The 27,706-nt window shown below is 36.3% G+C and overlaps 3 protein-coding genes across 9 annotated transcripts in view; 2 read left to right on the forward strand and 1 right to left on the reverse strand.

Moving 5' to 3' along the window:
* Window positions 1-337: 337 nt before the first annotated feature.
* ptpn18 (protein tyrosine phosphatase non-receptor type 18) lies at window positions 338-15,492 on the reverse strand. 4 transcript variants are annotated; one of them, XM_043247744.1, is made up of 17 exons: window positions 15,255-15,490; window positions 12,606-12,714; window positions 11,581-11,657; window positions 11,390-11,485; window positions 11,251-11,289; window positions 11,121-11,174; window positions 10,834-10,896; window positions 9,883-10,025; window positions 9,426-9,492; window positions 9,138-9,215; window positions 8,839-8,916; window positions 7,684-7,775; window positions 5,586-5,884; window positions 4,423-4,454; window positions 3,971-4,004; window positions 2,901-2,990; window positions 338-839 (listed from the first exon to the last, which is right to left on the reverse strand). In XM_043247744.1, the coding sequence occupies exons 1-17, from the start codon at window positions 15,345-15,347 to the stop codon at window positions 766-768; spliced, it is 1,518 nt and encodes a 505-aa protein (XP_043103679.1). In that variant the 5' UTR covers window positions 15,348-15,490; the 3' UTR covers window positions 338-765. The 4 variants fall into 4 exon arrangements, with proteins under 4 accessions (XP_043103679.1, XP_043103680.1, XP_043103682.1 ...); XM_043247745.1 differs by lacking the exon at window positions 3,971-4,004 and having other exon boundaries at window positions 15,255-15,492; XM_043247747.1 differs by lacking the exon at window positions 12,606-12,714 and having other exon boundaries at window positions 15,255-15,354.
* Window positions 15,493-17,786: 2,294 nt separating this feature from the next.
* On the forward strand, window positions 17,787-22,567 carry mon1ba (MON1 secretory trafficking family member Ba). Of its 2 annotated transcripts, XM_043247749.1 has the most exons (5): window positions 17,787-18,155; window positions 18,231-18,431; window positions 19,277-20,069; window positions 21,148-21,295; window positions 21,996-22,567. In XM_043247749.1, the coding sequence occupies exons 1-5, from the start codon at window positions 18,089-18,091 to the stop codon at window positions 22,209-22,211; spliced, it is 1,425 nt and encodes a 474-aa protein (XP_043103684.1). In that variant the 5' UTR covers window positions 17,787-18,088; the 3' UTR covers window positions 22,212-22,567. The 2 variants fall into 2 exon arrangements, with proteins under 2 accessions (XP_043103684.1, XP_043103683.1); XM_043247748.1 differs by having other exon boundaries at window positions 17,787-18,431.
* An 803-nt stretch (window positions 22,568-23,370) lies between these two features.
* Window positions 23,371-27,706, forward strand: part of gripap1 (GRIP1 associated protein 1) — a 42,850-nt gene continuing 38,514 nt past the window's right edge. For all 3 annotated transcript variants that reach the window (XM_043247177.1, XM_043247179.1, XM_043247178.1), the window contains exons 1-6: window positions 23,371-23,611; window positions 24,419-24,485; window positions 25,683-25,744; window positions 26,748-26,774; window positions 26,905-27,012; window positions 27,525-27,681. In XM_043247177.1, the coding sequence (XP_043103112.1) occupies window positions 23,570-23,611; window positions 24,419-24,485; window positions 25,683-25,744; window positions 26,748-26,774; window positions 26,905-27,012; window positions 27,525-27,681 (463 nt within the window). In that variant the 5' untranslated portion in view covers window positions 23,371-23,569. The remainder of the gene's footprint in view (window positions 23,612-24,418; window positions 24,486-25,682; window positions 25,745-26,747; window positions 26,775-26,904; window positions 27,013-27,524; window positions 27,682-27,706) is intronic.

Genomic DNA, 27,706 nt, shown 5'->3' on the forward strand with positions numbered 1-27,706 from the left:
AATCGCACCGGAGTTTAGAGGGCAAGTTTCATGGTTTTATCACCGGAATAAGCACTTAGACTGAACAGAGAGTCTGGATCTAGAACTAAATACACACCAAGTCATGTGATAAGATGTTTATATGGCTAAATAACAAAACACCAAACTCATAGATGAGGTGCGGCGTGAATAATCACGCACTTGTTATGTCGTCTGTAAATGACTTGGTTTTTATGACCCGAGTGATCTGTCTTGAAGAAGAGAAACGACACCTCAAGACTGCCCTCTATTGACAGACACTTCATATCACAACAACCACACTCACGATTTTCAGCTAATGTGGGGTTGAGCGTCATGGTTCGGTTTGACGTAAAATGTTTTAATGTGATATAAAAACCAAAATAAGTACAAAATAAACACGTACTGAAACTAAACTGCAACTTACCGGTGTCAGATGAATACATTAGAACAGATCATGATTCACATTTACACTGTAAACAACATTAGGAGAGATCGGCATATAAAAAAATAACGTAAGTCGACTAAAATGATTACAAAAATCGCATGCATTCTTGCATCAGCGTGCGCTGAAAAGTTCCTATAGCACTTGCAAGGTCTGCTTTGCCACAAATACACCAATAAACTCCACTACTGTACATGCATTTCCTCAGTATTTAAAACAGCAATCCCAGTAAAGAAAATAAATAGTGCTTATTACCCAGTGTAAAGTACTGAAACAGGCTACACCGAGTTATTTTTATATAAAACCTAAAACCTTCAGCGGTTTCATCTTTCTGCGCGACTCCATTCAGCCGGTGGATCTCGAGGGCCTTTGGGTTTCTTTATGCGGCAGTTGAAACCTGAAGACAAACACAGACAGTGTTTAAAGTGTCTCTATTACGGATTTTTGAAAACTACCTCATGCAAATTTTTCATATAGCACATTTCATGCACAGTGGCAATTCAAAGTGCTTTACATAAAAGGAATTAAAAATATGTAATACATTTTTCTATAAAAATGTGTTTAAAATTAATTTAAAAACAGAATAAGAAAATTATGCACATGAAATACGGTCAGTTTGGACATAGCAGCGATCATTCAACAAATGTGCCTAATGTTTTAGTAAATCTGATCACTTCTGGAAGCTGATTCCAATTACAGACGGCATAATGACTAAAAACAGACTCCTCTTGTTTGAAACCTTGGTATTTCTAACTGACTCGATCCTAATGATCTGAGTGCTCTGTTAGGTTTATATTCAGTGAGCATATCTGCAACGTATTAAGACCCTACGCCACTGAGTGATTATAACAAGTAAAAGTACTTTAAAATCAATCCTAAATGGGGACTTGAGGACTGTGATGTGCTCAGATTTTCTGGTTCTAGTCAGAATCCTGGCAGTAGTGTTCTGGAGGAGCTGCAGCTGTCTAATGGTCTTCTTGGGAAGGACAGTGAGGAGACCATTACAATAATCCACCCGGCTGCTGATGAAGACATGAACAAGTTTCTCCAAGCCTTGATTGGAAACAAAGCATCTAATTCTTGCAATGTTTTTCACCCCAAGATTATTGGCTTGGTTTTTAGAACTTTTCAGAACTTCATCTTTGTTTCCAAATGCAATGAACTTGTTTCTCCTTGTTTAACTCAAGAAAGTTTTGGCACATCCAACTATTCATTTCATCATCGCATTGGAAGGGAGTCAACAGGACTGTAGTCATTTGGAGATAAGGCTAGGTAAATCTGGGTATCATCTGCATAGCTGTGACAGGCAATTAGTTTCTTTCTCATTATTTGACTTAGTGGGAACATATACAGGCTAAACAGGAGAGGTGCAAGAATTGAGCCTTGTGGGACTCCGCATGTCACGGACGTCCACTTAGACTTATGCTCTCCTATACTCTCCCTTCTAAGTACAGCTGAACCATTTGAGCACCATCCCAGAAAGTAGTGTGTACATTTTTTCTGGCCATTTTAACATGGGGAGTCTATGGGACTGACACGCTTTTGGAACCAGCCTCTAGCGGCCAGTCGATGAATTGCAGTTTTAGTCACTTCCTTGCTGATTTCACGAGGAAGACCAGGTGGTTGCCGCTTGGTTGGTCTGAAAGAAAATTAACGCCTGGTAATGCTGTATACAAAGCACAAGTGTGCTCTTAAACGCTGCTTTACCAGGCATTACGGGCATGCAAAAATTAAAATGAGACCAATCAGACCAATCACTGCAGATTAGTATCATGCGAAGGAGGGGTTTGAAAAAAAATTATTGTTGAGCAAGTAAGATAAAAAAAGAAATAAATATTTAAATTATATATATATATATATATATATATATATATATATATATATATATATATATATATATATATATATATATATATATATATATGCATGTATAGGCATGCATGCCTAGCTGTTGTAAATATGAAACTTTCATTTCTCATAATGGGGCACTTTATAATCACCAGGTGCAAGATTGCTTGTGTCCCAATGTGCATACTATCTATCCAAAATTCTAGTAATATTAGTAATTTTCAATACTTTTTAGGGCAGACAGTATGGATAGTATGCACTTTGGGATGCAGGGATTGTGAAAAAAAAAAAAAAAAAAAAACTGAACAAAAAAAAAACATGCATTTTCAGAACTTGGCTTTTTGTGTGTTGCCAGAAACCACACCGCCATCATTATTTGGTGATTTTAAGTGTGTGTGGCCTAAAAAACTAAAGGCGCAGTTTATTTATATTTTAGTTTTACTTGTGCACTGCAAGACTGATTTAGGCAGCCGTTCAACTTATAGGCAAACTAGAAATTGTAATAGCATGCAGTTTTGTCCAAAGGCTCATCAAAAACCTAAATGTTTATCTGCTCTGTACTCTTGTCGTGTACAGAATCAAGATTTAGTGTGCATGAGGCATTACTCACCCAGGCCGCCCGGGGAAAATGGACTGCTGGTGTCCTTGACGACACTAGACACATATTCATAATCATCATCTGTAGAAGATAGGCTCTCAGCTGCGAAAACATGTTTAAGAGTGTTTAAAAAATTAAAAAGCAAACTCAAGAGTATGTGAGAGTGAAACCAACACTGATCTAACACTTCTTCCTGTTTATTGCTAGATAGTGTTTCACACTTGTTTGGCTGATAAGGAGCCTCGGGGGAACTGAAGCAACTCACTAACGACATGTTACTCTTTATGGACTGTATTTGAGTGCACTCACAGGTGGGTTATTGACATAATGTTTATGGAATAAAGTAATTCATTATTAGCATTGTGGGGTAAACTTTAAACATTCAAAGCAGATGCTGTCAACCTTAGGAGTCGAAGTGAGGCTTTTATGCACAATATTTATTTTTTATTTATTTTAATTTCACTAAAATCGCTGGGGAATATGTGTAGCAACAGCCAAAAATACATAGTTTGGGTCAAAATTATTATTTTTATTTTTTATTTATGCCAAAAATCAATTGGACATTAATTAAATGTTCCTTGATGATATTCTTAAAATTTCTACATTTTTTATTAGTAAAATTGCCTTGCTAAAAACTTTATTTGGACAACTTTAAAGGAGATTTTCTCTGTATTGAAATTTAGTTGCAAATAATTGTATCTTGTATCCAAATATTGTCCAATAAAAGCCCATTTATTCAGATTGTTTCTAAATAAATGTAAATAAAAAACCTTCAGTTGTTAAAAATAATGCATTTTAGGACATGAAAATTCTGAAAAACACAAAATATGAATAAATAATAATGAATAGCTTATAATAATAAAATATTAAGAATTTGTTAATAAATGAAATGAGCTTTGAAATAAAATAAAAATGTTTTGTCTTCACTGGTATCCCCGAAAGGCATTTAAAAACGTATTTTAGTGGAATGAATCATTCAAACGTGCTCTTTTCATTTGCTAAAAAATAAATAATATTGATAAATAATGTGTGAATTCACACAGAAAAATCTTTTTAAATAAAGCGCATAACGACACACTTACTTGCACTTTGGGATCGTGAAAGAGAGCTGTGTGGCTGAGGAAAACACATTTCATTTAATTAGTTTTAATGATATTCTTTGCAGATCTTAATCTGTCATTATCAGGGTTAAAAAGACCGTGATCATCAGTCAAATACACATTAGCATCATATTCGCTGGAAATATTCAATCTGTCAGGTTATTTTTACTAAATGTACTGCCTGTAAGTGTGTGCTAAAGCTTGTTATTTTGTGAGTGTGATCTCAGCTAGAAGCCTCATATCACAGGAAGAGGCTGAATGTGATGTGAAACACAAACAAGAAAGTAAAATGACACATCTACCAGTGAGCGGCATGAATTACAGGCAAATAACTCCTAAGAATGTGTGTCATATAAGATTAATATGTATTTAGCGCTTTCATTTAACAACTAATATGCTAACATGAAAACCAAACAAAAACGTCTTAAATTTACCTCTGAATCTCGATTCATGGACCTCAACTCCCCTGAGAAAAAAAAACATTATTAAATTATAACAAAGAAAATGATTAATTATTAAACATTTGCGCTGTCGAATGATTAATCCCATCCAAATAAAATATTTTGGACATATTTACATATATATTTTTATGTATATATTGTATGCACAGTATTGTTCCAGTTACATCTCATTTTTTAAAATATTAAAATGCTTATTTAAATATTAAAATGCGCACATTAAGTCAGTCATTGGTGTTTAACTGATGTGCACACACTGCGGTGCCATATAAAAAAATTTTTTACCTCAACAAATGGTGTAAATTTGGAGGCAGGACTATCTTTTGGTTGACCAATCGGAGATGGAGGCCATATTGAGAACACTGGCAATGTTCGAAAAGGAAATCTAGCTTACTATTCAGTATGCACTGTGTACTGCTGACTATTTCTATTTGGTGGCACCCCGATGGCATTTAAAATGGGACTTAAAAGTTCAAAAGGGGATAAAACAAGAAGAATTTTAATTCCCTCAGAGATATGGAAACACAAGCTTCAGATAACTGACTTTTAACAGAGAAACACCAAACGAGGGGTCTCTGAATACCCTGCTGATCGCACGAAAGAGAAGAACGTGAACAGGACAGACTCATGAGGACATGTGAAAGCAGCAAGTGGAAGTCTCCAGAACATAACTCTCATAAAACAAGCAAGTTCCCCCTGACTAAAACGATCTTCCTTTTAGTGTACGGGCAAAGTCATGAGTTTGCGCTTTTTTTGTCTGCTTTTATTTTCAGTTCAGCAGATTTCAGCGTGGCGGGCTTCATTTAGCCAAGAGGTATTCAGACTTATTTATGGGTTCAAATTAGAACAACTATGTTTTTTATGTAACCGACATAAAAAAGTTTGACCGGAGGAAAAAATTAGACGACTATCTTGTAGTGTAAGCATTATTCAACCGATCGTCGGGCAGTTATAAATATAAATATAAAACTCGGTTCCACTTCATATTAGGCATTAACTACTTTGTACTTAATAATTCGGTGCAATGCACTTATTGTGTGCATACATTGTACTTATATATAAAAAAAATCTACATGAAGTTGCACCTGTAATTAACTACACGGTTTAAAAGAATAAGAGCCGATAAAAATGTCCTTTACCTGACAATAGATCCGTCTTTTTCAGTGGGAGTCCTCTCTGATTGGCTGTCGTTGATATGTCGTTACCCGGCGAGGTGGGAGAGGGCAGGACTGACACGGGCCTGTTTTTAGGTTTGACTGTACTGTAGACAGCATTGTTCTTGCTTCTCTCTAAATCTGCATTGTCATAGTGATGGACAGTGATGGAACGAGAGGCAGAAGCAGGAGGCTGTAGTTTGGACTTGTTGATGACCGCGTAAGTGTCATTCATCCTGATCTGAGGAAGAGGATGAGAAAGCCTAGACTTGAGAGGCGGATTTCTGAAACCAAAGACAGACAAACACATGTGTTAGGAATAAAATTTGTTTTATTTTGTGTTATATTTTGGCAAATTCCTTTTTCCAATTATAAATGATGACATATATATTATTCATTTATCATATTAAGTGCGGTTCTCTAAGATAAACCACAATTACATGGACCTAGTGAAAAATAAATATACTGAAATTGTATTTGAAATAAACATATTTAGTGCCAAGTGTACTTAAAAGACATTATTTTGACACTATTTCAAATAGGTCTATACGTTAGGTACACTTTAGATATCTTGCATTTAATTCTGATATTATAAAAAAAAGTCATACAATCCTCATTAATAGTAACAAATTAGGCTTAATATTAAAGACCTACTCCATATAAAGTTTATTTAGCTTGTAACCTTTATACAGTACATTTTAAGCAATGTTTCAGTAAATATGTTAACAGACTTCAACAAGAGTTTGAAATACATTTTAACTGATTGTTGTCAAACAATTTTATTCCAATTTAACGCGTTAAAAATATTTAGTTTAACTCGTGAGCGGAGCTAGTTTTCGCCACCCACTCACAGCTGCTGATTCTGTCAACTTTTCTCATTTCTTCAGTCGGAGAACGTCTTTACGAGCAGATCAAACGGGAGCGGTGTTGAAAGATTGGGCAGATTTCCTCCCAGTTGAGCGGTTTTGGGTTTGATTGTGCGAGTAAATATTGACTTGGGTGGGTGGACAAAATCTGGGCTGCTTTGGGGTCAGTTTGGCGGTTTTCAAATATATAAATTGCTAATTGGAAAAATACTGATAACATACAAGCATAGGCCACACTGCAAATCAGTCATCATGAAAAGTTTGGCCGTAATGTCTCTTTGCTGTGCGTTTTCGTGTACACTAATTTGAAAATTTAATGTGTAATTGCTGCAATATAAAAGCATATTTTTAAAAAATTAAAAATTGCTTTTTATTGGAGCCGTAATAAGAAAGCATCCAAGCGTTGTATGCGAACAAGCAACCACAGAAAACACGTTAATCTAAACAAAATAATTTATATTGTTTTCTGGATTGGTGCACAGTACAAAAATGAGAGAAACGTATGATCCGGAGATGAGATCGCTAGCATGCCGATTACATTGCTGGTTTATAAGCCAAAGTAGTTCGTATTAGATTATACTGTGACGTAAAGAATACACAGTAGCTCATTCACAGAAAACAGAAGGTTTATCTTCCACATTTTGCTCTGGGCGGCTTCGCTACATTGGTGCATTGTGGGACCACATCTGCAGCAACGTCTAATGACTGTCTGTCACATTTGCATTCAGTGTTTCTCATGAAAAACGCTACTGACCCAAGGGGAACGGCAACGGCAGAACACGGTGACTTACAAATGATTAAATTGCTTGTTTGCTCTGTATAATCCGAGCATTAGCGGAAACGCGCGTTCGCGTGAAATATTCCCATCTTCAGATCAATCATCATTACAAAAGTCATATCCGTCTGTATGCAAAGCAGAAATGTCACCGTGAACAAGTGCCTATGTAGAGAAATACATATCCAGCTCTACGTCGATGACTCACGAGATCAACTCGCATTAACTCTAGTTACGTGTTATATGAGAAAAGTTCAAATTGCTCCTTGTGGTTTGCGAGACCGAAGGGACAATAATAGCGTAAGAGAATCTCGTCTGGGTTTACCAGTTTGACGCAGCGGTGGTGTAAGTTAGCACTCTCAAACTCAAAAAGGCCTCTGGCTGTGTCGTTTAATCACAGGCATCCACAAACGGGTTAGAAATCTGGAAATGAGATTCTTACCGTGTTTTGAGCGGTGCGCTGATGCTGCCTAATGATCCTGATTTCAGCGAAGTCTTCGGTGGAACCGCATTGACGTACAGAGAGGCTGAAGTCTGAGATTTCCGATATTAAAAAAAACGACAAACAAACTGAAATAAGAGCGGCGACACGGAGAGGTTGCGTTCAGCTGTTGAAGGATGCCTAAAATAATTTGCATAGAGGAAGCACGCAGCGAGTGCGTTTCCTGCTGAACCGCTTTTTTTAAAGCTCACGGCTCAAAGCCTTGAGGAAGTAAAACATGATGTGATGCAAAAACAAGAGATGGTGTAGCGGTTGAGTGGATGCACTTTAAAAGAGACACTCGTAGAGGAAAGCAACTGAACATTAGTACGTAATCCGGCACAAGAACAAGTATTAGCTGTTGAACTCAAAAATGTCATAATTCTGTTATTAGATATTTCGCTAACTATAGTGACTATTGCGTACAATGAAAGTGACAGAGGCAGAAGCTGTTGAGGCCCCTTAAGGGCAAAAACTCCATCTAGGCACCATAAGAAAATAGTTCAATGAATCACGGCCTGTATTTCATGTCTATGACAGCTCATTATGAGTGGTTTCACTTCACTCAAGCACTGTATTTGGATGCATCTGAATGCAGATTTTAGTGTGTTCCTCATTAAAATCTGATAGATTTAGGTGGAGCATGGCAGCGTCGCTTCTGTATAGAAAACAAACAAATACTTCTTTCTGTGTACAGAAAATGATGCACGCACACCATTATTCGAAAGTGCTTAAAGTCTTTTATGCTCAGCAGTGATGCATTTATATAATAAAACATACATACAAAAAATGTATTATTATTCCTGTGATTAAATATACATTTTAGCATCATTACTCCAGTATTACATGATCCTTCAGAAATCATATCAATATGCTGATTTTCTGATCAAGATGCATTTTCTATTATTAGCAGTGTTGAGAACAGCTGCGCAATATTTTTTGTGGAAACAATTATACATTATTCAGAATTCTTTATTGAAAGGAATGTTCAAAATAGCAGCATTTAATCCATGTAATCTCAATTTCATTCGATATAATGCATCCTTAGTTTTTTTTTTTGCCCAAATAAAAAAATCTTACTGACCTCAAACTTTTAAACAGCTATTTAAGCCTTACCTCCGTATTCTTGTTTTTCATCTCCAAGACCTTCTGAAACATCTGAGCAACCGTATGAAAGACAAACGCATACTGCTCCTGAGGGCAAAAACAAAACACTTGACATAAGGAGTTCACATGGCGTGGTGAAATGTGACAGACAGGGATAAATGCGCCTCCACCCATGTGATAAAAACATACAGCCTTTGATTGTTATCGTAAAGAGCAAATGGCTCAATAATTGTTCAAGAATCCATTCTGTACATCATTTCCATTGTATGTGACATGCAAAAAAAAAATAAAACATGCTCTTATGTTACCTTGGTCTGCACCACCGAAGTTCTCTGTCTCCTTAGCTCTAACACCAGGTCAAATATGTTAAAATCCTCCTGTATTCGCTGATAAAATAAAATGTTTCATGTGTTCACTTTGTATTACTACATACGTAAAGGATAATGTACATCCAGCAGCATCGCAAAATAAAACCCGATATATATATATATATATATATATATATATATATATGACACCTTTTGCTGGTTAAATTATCTTGAAAAATGATCTCAAGTGCTGTGCATATAATTTTGCTTCGCTTATGATGTTAATACCTCCGTCAGCAGTAGATCATTGACATAGTCAACAGCACAGATGACCCCCGTTCTACCGCAGCCAGCACTGTAAAGAGAGAGAAGCCGTCACATTTTCATATGATGATAGGATGCGTTCCCTCCTGAGTCTCAGTTCAGAGGGTCACGAGGGGAATTACGGGCCATATTGTCGGACAGAGCCTCTCTCATGTATATAAAGAGAGGGTAATGAGTGAATCTGTGCTGAAGTCTGGAAGTTAACTGGCTTTTCCAGCGCCACATCAGGTGCTGAATATTTAACATGTCTCGCTTCATTTAAATGGTGCCATTAAAATGCATGGAACCAGAGAAACACAGGCCGGCCCCTGCTGCACCCTAACAACACGAACCGACTCGACCTGATGAATTTTCATGGGCAGATGGGTCATTTGTCAGAGGCACAGAAAAACACAGAGACGGCTGTGCGTGTGATACAGACCTGCAGTGGATCACTACAGGGTCCGTCTGGTTGCCCTGTTTTTGGCGAGCCAACTCCATCATACCCAGAATGCCATCCGGCATGTCTGGAATTCCGTGGTCCGGCCAGGCAGTATACTGGAAGTGATGCACTTTACGGGTTTCCTGTTTGAAAAGACGGCGAGTGTTGACCCCTTGATGGATTATGGTTTCTTCCCAAATTACAATGCTTGAAATGAGCTAAAATGGGAAACGCCACACAGCGAGATAGTAATGGCGGTTCCTGGAACCATGTCAGAATAAACCGTGTTCTATAAGACACTCAAAATAAAGCACACTGCAATTTTGTGGTTTGACAAATTTTCCTCAAAAACGCAAACGGAAACCACTCCTCTTAAAGGAATGGTTCAGCCCAAGTACATAGAACAATAAATATATGGTTATAATTATATATATATATATATATATATATATATATATATATATATATATATATATATATATATATATATATATATATACTATAATATATATATATATATATATATATATATATATATATATATTGTTTTTTTTTTTACACATACATATACTAAATGTAAATACACACAAACACACTAAATATTTAGTTTTTCAGATATTAAAACTTTTATTCTACTAGGATACTTTTTGTGTCCAAAAAATGTGTCTCTCTAAATGTGTCACCATTTACACAATATTAAGCATCATAACCATTTCCATGCTTTTTGATCAGTAAATATTATCATATTAAAATTATTTCTGAAGGATCATGCTACACTGGAGGATTTATGCTGAAAATTCAGCTTTGCCATTAATGATTTCAAAATATTAATCCAATATAAATATATATTTTTTATTTATTAATTTTTTGTTTCCCCCCCAGAACAAACAAGTGTTATTACATCATGTCTTTATCGTATTCTGCTAATGACACGCTACAGACACTACTTACATCACAATATTTTACCGACAGTGTCCGAACAATGACTTCCTCATTCGGCCGTGACTCCTTAAACTAAATAAAAAAAAATGACAGTAATCAGAAGAACTTCCGCTTTGTAGGGCCTCGCAACTGCACAAACTAAAATTTGCATCAAACCGCTGAAAAAACTGACACTTTCATGAGGCGCGAAGATAACATCAAAAAGGAACTGTTGTGTAAGATTAATATCCTGTATCTTAGACAGAACTGCTAAATTACGAACACTGTTCATTGTTGAGGAGCACGAAAACACTTACAGTTGAGACGGCAAAGGGACCAGTAGACAGTTCCCAGTAGACTTCACATTTTTTCTAAATAACAGACAAGTGAATGCAGGGAAAATGACAGGTATGTGACAAATGTCTATAAACGAAAAATAAAGACTACCTTTCCCATCTCAATCTCTCTGCAAGCCATGATTATGACCTATCAAAGAGACACACAAAAACTAAATTGATTTTACAGCTAACGTGTAATGAACAGGAGAGATCATTCAACAAATAGTTAAAGAATCTAAGCAGCTCGCCTTAACATTGTGTTGCCAAATCATACGCCAGAAATCAACCACAGTCGTGCTCAAAGGGCCCTGGGTAGCGATATACATCCGGTTCTTAACTGCTCCCTAGTGAGAAAAAAACAGATGACAAAATTTTATTACTAGGCTGTCTACAAAAACATGCATAAGGCCCATGATAAGAAGTTAAAACGCTGCAGTACCTTGATGAAGCTGCCGTTAATATAATCAGACTCACATTCAGATGTGGTTGGAGCTAGACAGACTCTGGTCTGATCATCTGGAATACATAAAAAGCTGAAAAATAGCAACGCATTTGCATATTTTTCCTCTCATCGGTGTGAGTAACTCATTTTTCAGTCAACACACTGCGGCGACTCAATTATGAAATATAATGGCATGTTATTGCCACCGCGATACTAAAAAAAAAAACTAACATAGTACAGTAACTATAGGAGACATGTTTTGACAGATAAAATGAAAATGATGTGACTGAGAATCATGTAAAATAACTATTCCGTGTCATATTGAGAAAACACAAAAAGTCACAAATATTTCAAAGCTGATGAGATCTGAGCTTACCGAGACATTTGAAAATCTTGATATCAAAGTGCGCAAGAATTCTAAAATAAAAGCATCGGGAAGAATGGCTCGCAAGTGATACGTGGAGCACCATATGCCGCTGTTTTTCCACAAAAGATGGGAATTTATATTTGCCATGGAGCTGTACAAAAATATACTATTTTTGACACGTAAAAAATGCTACTGAAAATAAAATGTAATATAATTTGTGCAGGGACCAGATATTATTTATATTGCGCATTAATACATGCACTTCCTCGTGGTGTCATATTACAGGTTTTATTCAGTAGGTGAATAAGTATAGAAATATACAAACTGGGTCAGCAAAAAAAAAAATTCTTATTGTTAGCCTCTGAAAACTTTTGTTTATTTATGCATTCATTGTAAATGTATTCATGCTGATTTTCTGACTATATATTAAGATCAAAATATTACCCATATTAAATATTTTTTTTCTTATAAAACATGTCTCTCACTCTGAATTGCCCTGAATTGTAAATAAAACGTAAAATGTTGGCAATAAAGGCTGGCCAGCACATATCAAGCAAAAATAATTATACAGAGTGAACTGCATTCAAAAAACTGCTTCATCTAGAAACAGCCTTAATAACAGAACAAAGGAAAGTTAACTTATAAGCCTACGTACAGGGCAGAATATCCCTATATCGGTTTTTCTTCGCATTTTCTTTGATTTCTCCTACCGCAGTGGTCAGGCCATAATCTTCTTTCAGGGTTGCGCTTTTCTGTCGGATCAGCTGCAAAAAGAAAGAATTGTATTCTTTTCAAGCAAGCATTCCTCTCGTTTTAGCGGCATGTTAGTGAACTGCAGCATCTGGCCACGAGGTGGTGTCCTAATGCTTGCCTGCGCCGCCGTGTCGCGTTGCATTCCTCTAAATAACTCATTTAAAAAAATGCATGTAAAATTGGCATTGCATCCGAGGCACAATTTTGACTCATTTTTTACAATCCTAGACGTTGCTTGCATCATGCTATCCTGTGTGAGAATCCTTCAATTATTCTTAGACAAACAAGAGAGAGAGATACATTTTCGTGACTAAAACTTCTCTCTGTTTTCTTTCCATTCTCAAAAGAAGAAGAGATCGGCACACATAGGCTATTTACACATATGTGGGTCACCAATGAAGCCACAGAGCATCACAACCTAGCATCTCCCCCTTTCACCACAAGCACTAGAGTCTTGAGTGTTTTTTTCCACAGAGGCTTCAACGTCTATTTGTGAATGCTGCATGCAGTTAATAACTGAGAAACTAAATGAGGAACTGGTTACAATTGCCCTCTTACTTTTACTTATGTAGCCAAATGAGTCAAAAAGCAACAAATACTTCTGTAAACTGCTGGTCTGGCTCTAAAGATGATGCTCAGGCTCTCACATCCCTCCAGTTATTTCAAAAATGCGTTCTCATGAAAAATGTTTTACTCATGTTAAGTGCTGGGCGTATTATTAAGTGATTAATTACTGTAAGTGAATTACTTTCTCCTTAAGAAACATATTTTTTGTTTAATTTCTTACAACTGACGTAATAGCTTTTAATGTTATATATACTATAAAACAATTCAATATAAAATCAATAGTCGATTTAAAATCAAAATTCAACACCTCGTGGTAAAATGTTTTTAATGTAACCTACAGTTCAAGAATAATTTATGCTATTTTATATTCTTGATTTTATTGGTTCCACTTTATATTAGGCGGCCTTAACTACTATATGCTTACATTTAAGTTAAGAATTTAGTGCAATGTACTTTTTAAAAATAACTGCATGTAATTATATCTGTAATTAATCTCTAAAATTACATTTATTTACACTGTTGACTCATCCCTTACACCTTAACCCACTTAAAAACCTACCCATACCACAAAACCTGTCTTTAACCTAAAAGTATCTGTATCTAAAAGTGCTTTGCGATACAATATGAACACAGTAAGTACATTGTACTTATTTTTTGATTTAAGTACATAGTAGTTAAGGCAGTTTAATAAGCAATGCAATACTTTTTAGAGAGAGCAATTATACAGGAATCTAATTGCATTGTTCAATATGAAATTAATAAATAGTAATAAATGACTTTTCTAGAGTAGCTTAACCAAAAACAGTTTCTCGCGTGAAAGTTGAAAACGTTCACCTCTGTTTACTGTAGCTCATGCAAATGTGGTGCGATGTTGTGTACTCTAGCCTGCAGTAATCAACTCAAAGACACGTGAATTAGCGGTTTGCTAAAAGTTATCAACAACGATGGTAAAACCTTTCCCGCTCATAAAATTAGTAGCACAAAGAAAAAGCAATGCGTTCATATAGTGACATATACACAAAAATAAGTACTGTACTGTACTATGGTAAACTGTATATGACGGTAACTCCATGGAACTTTTATTATCATAATCATATACCATGGTAGGCTATTTGCATGATAGTCCAATGTACTTCAAAGAACAATATGATCATGAAAATACATGGCATTACCATGGTAACACATCTAAAACCATTACATGTTGGTGGAAGTGGATGTCACCTATATTTATATACATAACTAGCCTTAAGCGTAAGTAGGTATATTTATAGAAATAATATATAGAATATAGAATAATTTATTGTATAGGTCAAAACTATCAATGTTTCTTTTAATGACAAAATTCATAGGATATTATGTGAAGATCATGTTCAATGATGACATTTTTACTGTAAATATAAATAAAAATTGATTAGAAATGATTAGACTGACTGAGGACTTCACTTGGACAACTTCAAAAGCGACTTTCTCAATATTTTAATTTATTGCACCCTCACATTCAAGATTGTAAAATAATTGTATCTCAGTCAGATTTCGTCCTGTCATATCAAACTATACATCAATGAAAAGCTTATTTATTTAGCTTTTAGATGTATAAATATCATTTGACCTCATGACTGGATTTGCAGGCCAGGGTCAATTTCTGGCTACTATGCCTAAAAATTCTCTTCCAAAACTGTAATAAATAATTACCAAGATTTTTATTACCAAATAATACCACGGCATTTTTAGAAGTGCAGGACGGTGAAATGTAGGCTACTTATATACTTAAGTATGGTATCACCACTGTACCATATATCAGAATATTATTTTCTGTAAGAGATCAAATAACATCAGAGTCCATTAACACGTTATTACCATAGTAACACAATAGAGTAGGGTGCAAAAATAACATTTTGACAAGTGTGCTTTTTTTTAATCACGGTACTTTGTGAAATATGACATACATACATCTAAAAAAGAGGTGTGAAAGTGTAAGACTTACGTTGAACTCTGTGGAGATGAACTGGTCTGCACTGCTGTCATTGTCGGACAGACAACGAACCCGCTCCACGAACCTCAACAGGTGCGCTTCCATCACTCTATAATCACTCTCTCCAGCATCTTACTCCTTCATTTTTTGTTGCTCTACTCCTTGTACAATCTTAACTAGTAATACACCCGTCTTGGTACAGTTATCCAGGCAGCGAAACTGACACAGGGAAGTTTCTCCCGCTTATGATTTTGTTGGTCACCTTAATGTACGGCGCCGTGTCAATCATCAGCCGTCGCCACGCCCCTTCCTCATTCCAGCCAATCCGCCGCCAGAACCTCACCTGTGGCGTTAGCATACGCTACCGAGGTCTGGTTCAGCTCCGCCGATTTATGAGGCTGGTTTGACGAACATAAACTACAATTCCCATCAGCCCGTGTGGCTGCAGGAGAACGCTACAAATGAGATAAATCGTCCATTACTGTCACACGCGCGTCCTTTGGGCTTCGTTGTGTTGCATTACGGCGCTAAAGCGTAAAGTGAAAGTGTCTTCATCGTAAAGTGAAATAGAAAGAGAAAAGTCCAGCTACCAAAACCGCGTGAACGCACTAAACGTCACAATTACATTTTCTAAACTTGTAAGTAGCAAACAGGAACTTTATACGTGGTGAAAATGTTGCATTTAACTGTAGGCTTCTTTAAAATGATATCTAAAAGCTAAATAAATAATTTTTTTCATTGATGTATGGTTTGTTAGGACAGGACCAAATCTGACTGAGATACAACTATTTTACAATCTTGAATGTGAGGGTGAAATAAATTAAAATATTGAGAAAGTAGCTTTTGAAGTTGCCCAAGTGAAGCCCTCAGCTATTCATATTACTAATCAAAATTGTTTTTATATATATTTAAAAATGTCATCATGCAACATGATCTTCACTTAATATCCTATGATTTTTGTCATTAAAAGAAACATTGATCATTTTGACCTAGACAATGTACTGTTATTTCTATAAATATACCTACTTACGCTTAAGGCTGGTTATGTATATAAATATAGGTGACATCCACTTCCACCAACATGTAATGGTTTTAGATGTGTTACCATGGTAATGCCATGTATTTTCATGATCATATTGTTCTTTGAAGTACATTGGACTATCATGCAAATAGCCTACCATGGTATATGATTATGATAATAAAAGTTCCATGGAGTTACCGTCATATACAGTTTACCATAGTACAATACAGTACTTATTTTTGTGTATATGTCACTATATGAATGCATTGCTTTTTCTTTGTGCTACTAATTTTATGAGCGGTAAAGGTTTTACCATCGTTGTTGATAACTTTTAGCAAACCATTAATAAATGTCTTTGAGTTGATTACTGCAGGCTAGAGTACACAACATCGGACCACATTTGCATGAGCTACAGTAAACAGAGGTGAACGTTCTCACTGCTGATTCCATTCAAGCCTTTTCTGATCTTTTCTGTTCTTAGAATATTCTGAGATTGTTTGAACGAGTGTTCTTCTAATGTCAGACTGTACAAGTTATGTGGTCTTTAATAATGTTCTGAAAGCAACAGCTCAAAAAAAGTTAACATAGAGACTTCAGTCAGACGCTCTTCTGCTTGTTTCACAACATTAAGAGTTCATTCAATAGTAACATCCCCTTGATGTTTTTATTAGCGTTTGCATAACAAAAAAAATAATAAAATGAAAAATGTGACGTTTTCAACTTTCACGCGAGAAACTGTTTTTGGTTAAGTTACTGTAGAACACAGCAGAACACAAACAAAGGTAAAGCAACTTGTCTTGCAGTGGTTCAAACACAGTTTCTGCAAAATAAATAAATAAAAACAATAATACATATGAAATTGAATATGAACCACAATTGTCAGTCTATCACAAATTATGAAATTAATTGCAATAGCTTTAACAGTTTTAATGTATTACACTTATGCGACACTAATGGCATTTTGGATAAAATATTACATTTGCTGTTTTTGCCATGTATGCATGTCTGAGGAAGTTTTTTGGTGCATGAGGAAACACGCTTACAAATCTCATACAGAATTATGTTTCTTGGAAATCTAAAAATACCAAACGCTTTGTGTTGGGGTAGAGTCAGGGTAAGGGATATGTTTGTACAGTATAAAAACACTAAACGCTTTCACTCAGTCTCCATTGTAATAAGCTCTATATGAATAAGTAATGGTTAAAATTTTTTTTAAAACAAAACCATAACAAACTATGGAGACCTGTGGGTATGTGGAAATTAAGGTATAATAAAATTCCACGACAGTAGTATAAGCTAAAATGTTTCTAGAGTGCAAATCTTTACTATCACAAATCCCATTGCTGCAGTTTCTTGCAGTAGTGATGTTTAAATGAACACAATAGCAGCTAATAAATATATGATCAACAACTGTAGGCAGTTGTGATGGTTAAATCAACCGACCTTCAACTCTCTCCTAATACTCCTGATTGTAAACCTTGAATGACGTTTTTTTTTATTATTTTTAGACTGCATCCTCATTTTGACAGCATACATGAGTTTCACGTCCCACTTTAACCTCCTCTAAGTCAGCACCGCCACAGATCAGTTAGGAATAATTCTTTCAGCGAGAAATTAAGCATCATGTTCATCCTATTACACCGTTTCAACTGCTCTCTGATCCCCAGGCGTCATGTGATACCTCTGGGATTCCAGACTGAGTAATGGAGTGCCACAGAGATCCATTGTGTGACATCAATAGAACAAGTGTTTGCACCCTTAAAAACCCCCCCTACCCAGAAGTACCAGAAGATTCTCTCTTTGAGGGAAATGAGAAACAGACAACATGCGCAGGAGCGACAACAGAGGAAGCGGGGAGTTTCGACCTGAGGACGCCGTAATAGAGGAGACTGGTAGGGTTCCATCTACTTTGACCCGAGCAAACTTCAGTGGACAGAAAAAGACAGGTTCCTCTGTGAATGTACCAGGTCTGGCTTATAGAAATGAAGATATAATGTCAGAGGGTTGGAGGCAGCACAGAAAGCATGTGTTTGTGCTGAGCGAGGCAGGGAAGCCCATCTACTCACGCTATGGCAATGAAGAGGCCCTCTCCTCCACCATGGGTGTCATGATGGCACTGGTCTCCTTCGTTCAGGCTGGAGGCAACATCATTCAGTCCATTTTTTCAGGTGAGATTCTGCACCATCTTTTCAAAGAAAGGTTCTTTGCAGCGCCTATTAAAACTTGATGCGATCAAGCATTTTTTTACCGAGGTCATACAAGACTAACTCATGCATGTTTTGCGAGATTCTAACTTCTGTCAAACATATTTTATTGGAATGTCCAGCTTTTAACTCTTATGATGGGAACTCACTTAAAGTGTTTAGAAAGAGAATTTTTTATCGTATGTTAATGCAATATGTGTTTGTTTGCTGCTTTTTATTGTATTTGTTCTCTTATTTTTTTATTGTTTTGCCATGTTATAGCAGTTAATGTTGAAGTATATATACTGTAATTTACTCTCCCGAGCATTAGTTTATGAACTCCATTTCCCATAACACCCCGTACCTGAGACTGATTGCTGGCACAGGTGTCCCCCATCTCACCCTCTACTTAAGCAGACTCCAGAGGCTCAGTCTCAGCAAAGTCTTGCTTTGCTTGTCACATGTTGATTGTTATTTCTGCGTGTGACCCTGGACTGCTCTCTCTTGTATGGCACCCTGTTAGCCGCTGCCTCGACATAAACCTGGCTATTGTTTGTTCTATTGGATCGCCTCCGTTGACTCTGACGCCATTGATCGACCTCTGCTTGATACGCCCTCAATAAAGCTGCAAATGTATCCCCAAGGGGTAATTTGTTTCAACCAGCAGAAACAACAAAACAAACTTACCGTATATGAGCAAGTGATATCAGCACAGACGATATTAAATAGGATCTATATGTATTTAGGGTCTATGCATCTAGAAGTATAATAAGCATTTTTGCATATGCATTGTAATGACAGCTAATATTCTTCCCCTATGTTTCCCTCAGATGAGCACACGGTGGTCTTTTTGCAGAAGGGTCCGCTGGTGTTTGTGTGCGTTTCCGCCACTCATCAGTCTGAACAGCAGCTGCGCAGCGAGCTCCTGCATGTTTATCATCAGATAGTCAGCCTGCTCACTCAGGCCAGCATAAACCGCATCTTTGAGCGCCGGAAGAACTTCGACCTGCGGCGTCTGCTGTCTGGCTCGGAGAAGGTGCTGGACGGCCTCCTCGATGTCATGGATTCTGATCCCGGCTTCATGCTGTCGGCCGTCCAATGCCTGCCTCTGCCATCCGCTTCCAGAGACGCCCTCGGCCACATCCTACAGAAAGCCGTCACCCCGAATCTGGTCTTCTCTTTTCTCATTGCCAATAACCGACTCGTCTCGGTCGTTCAGGAGAAGACGGTGCTGGAGGATGCCAGACTGAAACCCAATGACCTTCATCTCCTCTTCAACTTGATCAGGGCCTCCTCTGCTTTTCAGGCTGGAGAGATATGGACGCCCATCTGCCTGCCTCTGTTCAATCCCGACTGCTACTTTTATGCTTATGTGGCGTATCTAGACCCTCCAGAATGTACTGTATGCCTTGTTCTTCTGTCTACAGATAAAGAAGCCTTTTTTGCCGTGGCAGAGTGCAAAAAGAAAATCGAGCAAGCTTTCGCATCCCAGAATGCCTTGCAGTGGTTGGCAAATGCTCAGTTATACAGTGTTGACGATATCGGTGTGGCTAATCTTAAGCACTTCCTTTACAAACCCTCAAAAGTGCTAGACCACCATCGCCAGATGCCGCAGTTCACATGGTGATTAGCTTGTGGAGCATCATTAAATATGAATATATAATTAAAATGACCTTTTTAATTTTTTTATGCACATTCATGGTGTTATTGTGCACAATTAATCATCTAAAGTCCAAAAATATTTGATACTGACAAATTTTTACTCTTAAATATTATGTTAAATATACCAAATAATTTAGTTATAATTAATTCTGACATGACTTAATTAGACATGAATTAATTAAAGGTTATGGCTTTAATAACAAATAAGAATAGATTCCTGGTCAAGAAGTCTTCTCAAAAGCAGGAAGTACTCTTATTTTTCATCTTTCAGTCGAATCATTTCCTACATTTTTTTCTTTATTGACTATTTTGCTTCTCTTGAAATTGTAGTATGCATACTAAAAATTGTGTAGAAGCAAATTTCAGTTAATTTCTAGTAAATTTCACCCTTAGTTAAAAAGAGGCCAAGTAACAGTAGAAAGCAGAAAGACTCTGTTTGATGTTAATGCAGTTTAAATTGACTTCAAGCTGAAATGCATCACTAAAAAGCATTAAAACCACAAGCGAACGGACAAATCATTAGCGTTTTGACTCATTTGTCTGAATCAGTGATTCTTTTTGCCATCAGAAGCACCAGATGCCTCGCAAATCCTGATAAATGATGGTCTGTAAGCCAGGATTTCCACATTCTGTGAAAGATTAGACCCCTTTGCTACGAATTCTGCAACAGTAAGCGCTTGATTCAGCTAATCACATGGCTGAAATGTTTTAGACCCAGAGCGGACACAGTTGCGAGGTGCCTTTTATGCAAAAATGCAAGCAAATAAGGCCAGCTGAACGATTAGATCCATCAAGGACCACATGATGCGTGGAACCAGTCTGTGGTTTAAACCGTCTCTAGCTCAAATTGACTGAGTTTTTTATTCATCATCTGGTTTGCCTTGACAGTCTATGAAAGTTTTCAAAAGACACAACTATGCCGCTGTAGTAATTTAGCTGGTATGACCAGGTCACACGTCTCGGTGAATAATGGCTGCGTTGCAATCGACAATACACTGTAAGGGTGATATATGATGCCTTTATTTTGATATCTCTTTAGCCCAGAGATGGATGTGGCATACAGAAGCCAGGAAGAGAGGATACGTCTGCTGGATCTATATCGCAACATGCACAATTGTATTCACAGCACATCACGGCCACTTAAACTCATCTACCATTCCGCAGGCGAAGAAACTCTGCTGGCGTGGGTATGTTTTTAGAAAAATCAAGACATCTTCTATAGATCAGGATGTTCTGGGTTTAAAATGTTCACCAAGAAATAAAAAATGATCTCCAAAATTAGTAATAACAAGCGTATTTCATTTTTGTTATTAAACAAATAAACGCTTTCTGTTCATTAAAGGATCCTGCAAAACATGCATCATGGTTTCCGCAAAAATATTAAGCAGCACAACTGTTTATATTTCATGATGATCAAGTAAAGTAAAGTGTAATTTGCTAACATTAATGTGTTAACTAACAAACAATGAACAATACATCATCTTTGTTAATGTTAGAAAATAAAAATACCGCCGTTCATTGTTTGTTTATTTTAGTACTTTTTAATTAATGCTGCAAGCAAAACTTGTGATTCTAGCAATTCATTAGTAAATGCTGAAATTAACGATAAATGATTGCTTTAGAAGCGTTGTTCATTCTTAGTTTTTATTAATTAATTGTTAACTAATAAGCTTTATTGTAAAGTGATACCATGATTGCTGTAGGAAAATCCAACTTTGCATCACATTAAAAATACAGATTATTTTTCTTAAAAATAAATAAATACATCCTTGGCGAGATTACTGTATAAGGGACTTATCTTACCAAATCCAAAACTTTCAATAGTACAATATTTGCATTAAATGCTGTATGTGCAGTGTTTTCTAAACTCACTCTCTTGTTTTGTAGGTCACTAGCAAGTTTGAGATGTTTGCCTGCTTTACTCCGCTCGTCACTAAGAAATCAGCTATCAGTGAACTCACTAAACTACTGCGATGGATTAAAAAGGAAGAGGAGCGTCTATTTATATGTCACCTCCCGAAATACTCCAGTGCCCCGCAGCCCGGGAGGAGCTCCACAGACAGACCGAGTACATCAGACACTGGATTTCTGTCTCTCTTGTAGCCTTATGTGCCAGCCGACACACAAGTTGGTGTTTTACTTTTATGTGTTTATATTAAATTCTGTGGGTTATGAAATGGGAAATGTGGCTGCTTTGAATATACTTTATGTATGATTTGTTTGTGGGTTCATAAATGGCATGTTAACTAAATGCAATTCAAGTTAATGCTAACAGCAGAACAATGCATAAAAAGTTAATGCTAACTAATGCGTTAGTTGCAATGCAATTTTATTCAGACATTTGTATTGAATTATTAAAAAATAAAAAAATCATACATTCGGCAGCAGTAAACATTTTTTAATTGTTTGAAAGAAGTGTCTTACTAAAGCTGCATTTATTTGATCAGAAATACAGTAAAACCTGTACTTTGTGAAACAATTTTACCATTTAAAATAACTGGTTTCTGTGTTAATATATTAAAATTTTTAATTTACTTCTGAGATATCATCTCGATATGCTGATTTACTGCTTGAGAAAAATGTATTAATATTCTTAATATTGAAATAAAATGTGGAAAAGTTAATTTTATTAATGGCATTTTTATAGTTAATAATACTAATACTAATTGCATTTATTTTTATATGTTTTATGTAAATAAATGAAACAAATAAATGCTTTTCCTTTGAACCTTCTATTCGGCAAAAGACCCTGCAAAGCATTCTAAATTAATCTAAAGAATTAGTGACACAGTGGTTAACTCAGATGTTTCCAGAGTGACTGATGTTTGTCATACAGTAAAGTTCATTGACTTATAAACCTTATGAGAGTGTCATGTGTTCCTTTTATCTGTTCCTACAACAGTAAGTACTCATTTAGACTTTCCTGCTTCCTTTTTTCAGTCAAAACCGTATCAATCTGTTACAGACAGTGTGGAGAAGTTTTGGGGATTTTATATATATATATATATATATATATATATATATATATATATAGATAATATAACTAGGTTGCATCAGAACACTAGAACACTGTTATTGCTTTTAATACTACATACATACGTGATATGAATGGTTACTGTCTGTGGTGATAAAAGAGCATTAAATGAACACACAGAGGCCCACAGGTGCCGTCTAAGTAGTCAGCTCACTAGGTTTTTGAGCCACAGCCCATGTCCTGTGACGCAGTTGAATGTATTGTGTTAGCGCGCCATCTACAGGACAGGTGCGCACATTACACACGGTGGGGCTCTGTCAGCGAGCCAAAGCGTTTCAGATGGGCGACATCAGTAAGCTGCAACTTTAACCTTCTTCATCTTATCAGAATGACAGTTAACTTGCTAACGCAAGGCTGACAGAAAACACAGCAACAGCGGATAGAGAGAGATTGTATTCTGTCCAGCAGTGTTTTGCCGTTAGTGAAGATGGCGCAAGCACTGTCAGAAGAGGAGTTCCACCGTATGCAGGTACAAATCTCTTTATTTGTGTTCGGATTTGACATCGGAAACAACCTGTAATGCAAAGACGAGATCGTTAACTTGTTTAGAAATAATTTCGGTTGAGAATATGTGTAAACGAGTCGACTTTACGGCTGAAGTTGGTGTCCATCTGAGCCGATTGGGTCTCTGTTAGCTGTAGCCGTTAGCCTGCAAGCTAATAGTTATAAGGCCGAAAAATAATTTTGCTGGGCAATTACGATGCTTTTCATTAATGTGTGTAATAGCTACGCTAATAAAATGACCCTTGGTTGAAATGACGTGCAATTTAGTCGCTATATGGCGAGTTTGTGACGTATAATAAAGATGTGTTTAGCTTGTTAGCAGGCTAACCAGTAATTACTAACCACTAGCACCGTTAGCACACCAAACAGCTGATTTTATTGCGTTTCTACACAATAAAAGGGTACGCGTGTTATACATTTATTTCTTTAGACGTCTTTCGTGTGAATGCTAGGCTACTAAATACCACATAGCCGTTGTTTTGCTTCAGCATCACCTTGTTTACATCCACAGAAGCATCTATTCAGTTTCATAGCAACCACACTCTTTAATTAAATGTTTCCATTACGTGAATAAACCTTTAAGACGCCGTAAACCACCGTTTTAACATGATTCATAACCTAAAAATAACTGTGTGATGAGGCCTAGTCTACGTGGTCGTTATTTCCGATTTACAGCAATTAATAACATGTACGTTAAATGCCTTGTTACCTCAAATATACCTCAGCTAGTATGTTTTGATATATTAATCGATCTTTTAATGTGCTTCAACAGGCTCAGCTCTTGGAGCTGAGAACACAGAACTACCAACTCTCCGATGAGCTGCGGAAAAATACAGCAGGTGAGTGGAGAATGTAAACCTAAACCTTTACTTATTCAAAACACCGGTCAACTTGTTTGGGTCATTAACATGACAGACTATAATTTGTTGTTATTAAAAATCGTATCACACGCATTCCATTGAATGTGTATTTATTTATATGTTTCATTCTGTCAAAAAGTTGCGAGAGCATCTCTCCTGTTGGTAACCGAGAGCACAGTGAAGTTTACTAATTTATTTCGTAATTGCTTGTGCATCGGGGAAGATATATAAAGATAGATGTTCTAATTCTGTCAGTCAAAACTGAGTTGTCTGAGGGCCCGGGGCAGGTTGCACCAGTTGTGTGTAACTCAGAACTTGGTCTAGTTCAAACATCATTGGGCATTAAGTCAAGATGTACGAACTTATAAATATTGAATTTAGTGTGAAAATGTGACCTGATATATGAAACTAAATATTTAAAGAAGCTTAAAAAAACATCAGTTAGTTAATCTTTTTTGCTTATGAACCTCAACCCTGTAGTCTGTAAAATTAAAATGAATATATCATTTTAATGCAGCGTTTGTATTGCGTTTAACATATTAAAAAAATTAAATATGTATTTAAATGCATTTCATGTGACCATGTATTCTTTGAACCATTAACATTCAAATGTGTTGTTCAGTTATTCACATAACAACTTGTGCAATTTTTTATTATTTTTTATTATTATTATTAATATTTTTCCACAGATTAATTTGATATGAAGTCACTGGATCTAAGTGGAATTATGGAACAATAATATAACCGAATTCCAGAATTATGGAATGAACTTTGACGGTTATCAAACGCAAAAATAAAACGAGAGATGCAAAGTGTATGGAAATTTACAGTTATTTGTTTACAGTTATAAGATTTCCTTGTTTGGCAGTAAAGGTAGATGTTATATTAACTGTCTCAGCATCTTAAGACCTTATGATTGACTTGGAAGTCCTTCCCTGTTTATCAGTAAACTGATAAAATGAGAAAATTCTATTTTCAAGTATACAGGTTATTATAATGACTTTTAATATAAGGATTTTTTTATGTAGTCCTGCTAATTATTAACACATGATATGTTTTGGATTGTGTATCTGCTTGTCAAAAGTCATAAATGCATGTATTTGTGTGTCGTTGCATGAGGTGACTTTATTGTTGTGTTTCTAGTTATTTAGTAACTTTATTTATTCTGTGTTGCAGAACTCAACAGTGTCCGTCAGAAGACCTCGAACCTTGAGAAAGACTATGTCAAAGCGCAGAAGGTAGTGGCTTTCCTTGGTTTTTCAGCAGGTCATTGCCATGAGATAGAAGTCAGGTGTTACTGCAGGCCTTGAGAATTTGCTTTGTGTGCTGTTTTCTTGCCTTCTCTTTTAATGTGCTCGGAGTAATGGACTGTTCCAGTCTGTTCCTTTCCATGTTTTTCTCCTAGAGATTCTCACTTTCCTACATTGAACTAGTCTTGGCATTGTTCATGTTGTAACATAATTTATATTATAAGATGAATATTACATTTATACTACATATAATACATTGTGTCTGTGACTGGCCAAATCACTTAGAAGTCTATATAAATTGTCAATGTGAAGATGTTTGCTTAAAGTAGTTCTGTTTGGTCATGCTAGTTTTACCCAGTTTATTTTTAAAGAAATGGTTCAACCAAAAATTAACATTTGCTAAATGTACTCACCCATCTAATATTAAGATGAGCTTGTTTGTTCATCAGAACTGATTTGGAGAGATTTATCATTACATCCCTTACTCGTCAGTGGGTCATTTGCAGTGAATGGGTGCCGTCAGAATGAGAGTCTAAGAAAAAACACCATAATAATCCACAAGAAATCAACATGACTTCAGTCCATCTGTTAATGTCTTGAGAAGTGAAAAGCTGTGTTTGTAAGAAACAAATCCGCCATAAAGATATTTGTAATTTAAAACTGTTGGTAATATACAAATCCTCTATCTATAATATTGCTTTCTCTTGTGAAAATGTGTGAACCACTCCGAAACATTTCTAAACAAATATGTTAGTGGATTTTGATGTGAATGGACAATGGGGATGGACTTTTTTTTAGCAGACTAGAGTTGTGTGGATTGTGACGTTTTTATCAGCTGTTTGAACTCTCATTTTGACGGCACCCATTCACTTCAGTGGATTGATTCGCAAGTGATATGCCAAATCTGTTCTGAACTATTGGTGGTATTTTGGGATTGATTCTATATTAGTTAATGAATTAGTTTAGATAATGTGTTCTTTTTCATCCTCAGGCTTTGAACAAGAGCAAGAAAGCACAGGTGAGATTTTTTCTCATATTAGTGTTTTTCAGCATTGATTGCTATGAATACAAATGTAGTTATATGATATCCTGGGTGGTATTCGAAAAATCTCTGTGGTAACCCTGCTGTATTATTCTTTCACTTTCAGGAGGTAGATGCCTTACTCAGTGAGAATAAAATGCTTCAGGGCAAGTTACACAGTCAGGAAGATGACTTCAGACTGCAGAACAGCACCCTCATGCAAGAGCTGTCCAAGGTGCTGAGCACACACACAATATTTAACCCCCGTCATGACCATGAGCATGCAAACGAAGTCGCTTTTGTGCACAAGTATAATAGAAATCAAAAGGTGTACAGTTTCCACCCATAATTAAATATACACTAAAGTTTTGGATCATAAAAATCAAGGCTTCGTTTTTAATGTTAGAATACAGTAATATATATATATATTACTACTGTCTTCAGCAGCAACTTTCTGAAACCATTTGAATATTTCAAAATGTTAGATATAAAATATTGAACAGAACATTCAGTAGACAATCATTCATTTGAAATAGAAACATTATATTATAAATGCGTTTTATGCCACTTTACCTGTTTAAAACCTTTCCTCAAACCTTTAAAAAGTGCTGTATGTGTTGCGCATCACAGATGATGTAATTTCCGTTGAACACAAGAACAGTGCATGATTTTGTGCCCATTATGTGTTGTCACCTCCGAATCTAACAAGGTTTTACATTATTTCTGATGTTTTGCCCTGTGTTTTAGTTATGTTCCCAGATCGAGCAGTTAGAATTAGAGAATCGGAGACTGAGGGAGGGTCAAGGGCTGGAAGGGCCCGCCTCCAGCCCTGCCTCTGGTCCAGTGGATGCTGAGCTCCTGCGTCTACAGGCAGAAAACTCCGCCCTGCAGAAGAAATTAAAAGGTGAGAGAAGCTTATACTTACAGTC

The sequence above is a fragment of the Puntigrus tetrazona genome, chromosome 8 (genome assembly GCF_018831695.1).
Source record: "Puntigrus tetrazona isolate hp1 chromosome 8, ASM1883169v1, whole genome shotgun sequence".
NCBI lineage: Eukaryota > Metazoa > Chordata > Actinopteri > Cypriniformes > Cyprinidae > Puntigrus > Puntigrus tetrazona.

Bases quoted from the DNA above. Each gene is read 5' to 3' on its own strand.
- ptpn18 (XM_043247744.1), bottom strand. From the start codon at position 15,347: ATGGAAGCGCACCTGTTGAGGTTCGTGGAGCGGGTTCGTTGTCTGTCC. The intron at 11,486-11,580 runs GTACTGCAGCGT...TTTTCTCACTAG, and splicing joins TTAACGGCAGCTTCATCAAG to GGAGCAGTTAAGAACCGGAT. The intron at 10,897-11,120 runs GTAAGTGTTTTC...TTTTTTATTTAG, and splicing joins GTCCCTTTGCCGTCTCAACT to TTTAAGGAGTCACGGCCGAA.
- mon1ba (XM_043247748.1), top strand. From the start codon at position 18,089: ATGCGCAGGAGCGACAACAGAGGAAGCGGGGAGTTTCGACCTGAGGAC. The intron at 18,432-19,276 runs GTGAGATTCTGC...TGTTTCCCTCAG, and splicing joins CATTCAGTCCATTTTTTCAG to ATGAGCACACGGTGGTCTTT. The intron at 20,070-21,147 runs GTGATTAGCTTG...ATATCTCTTTAG, and splicing joins CAGATGCCGCAGTTCACATG to CCCAGAGATGGATGTGGCAT.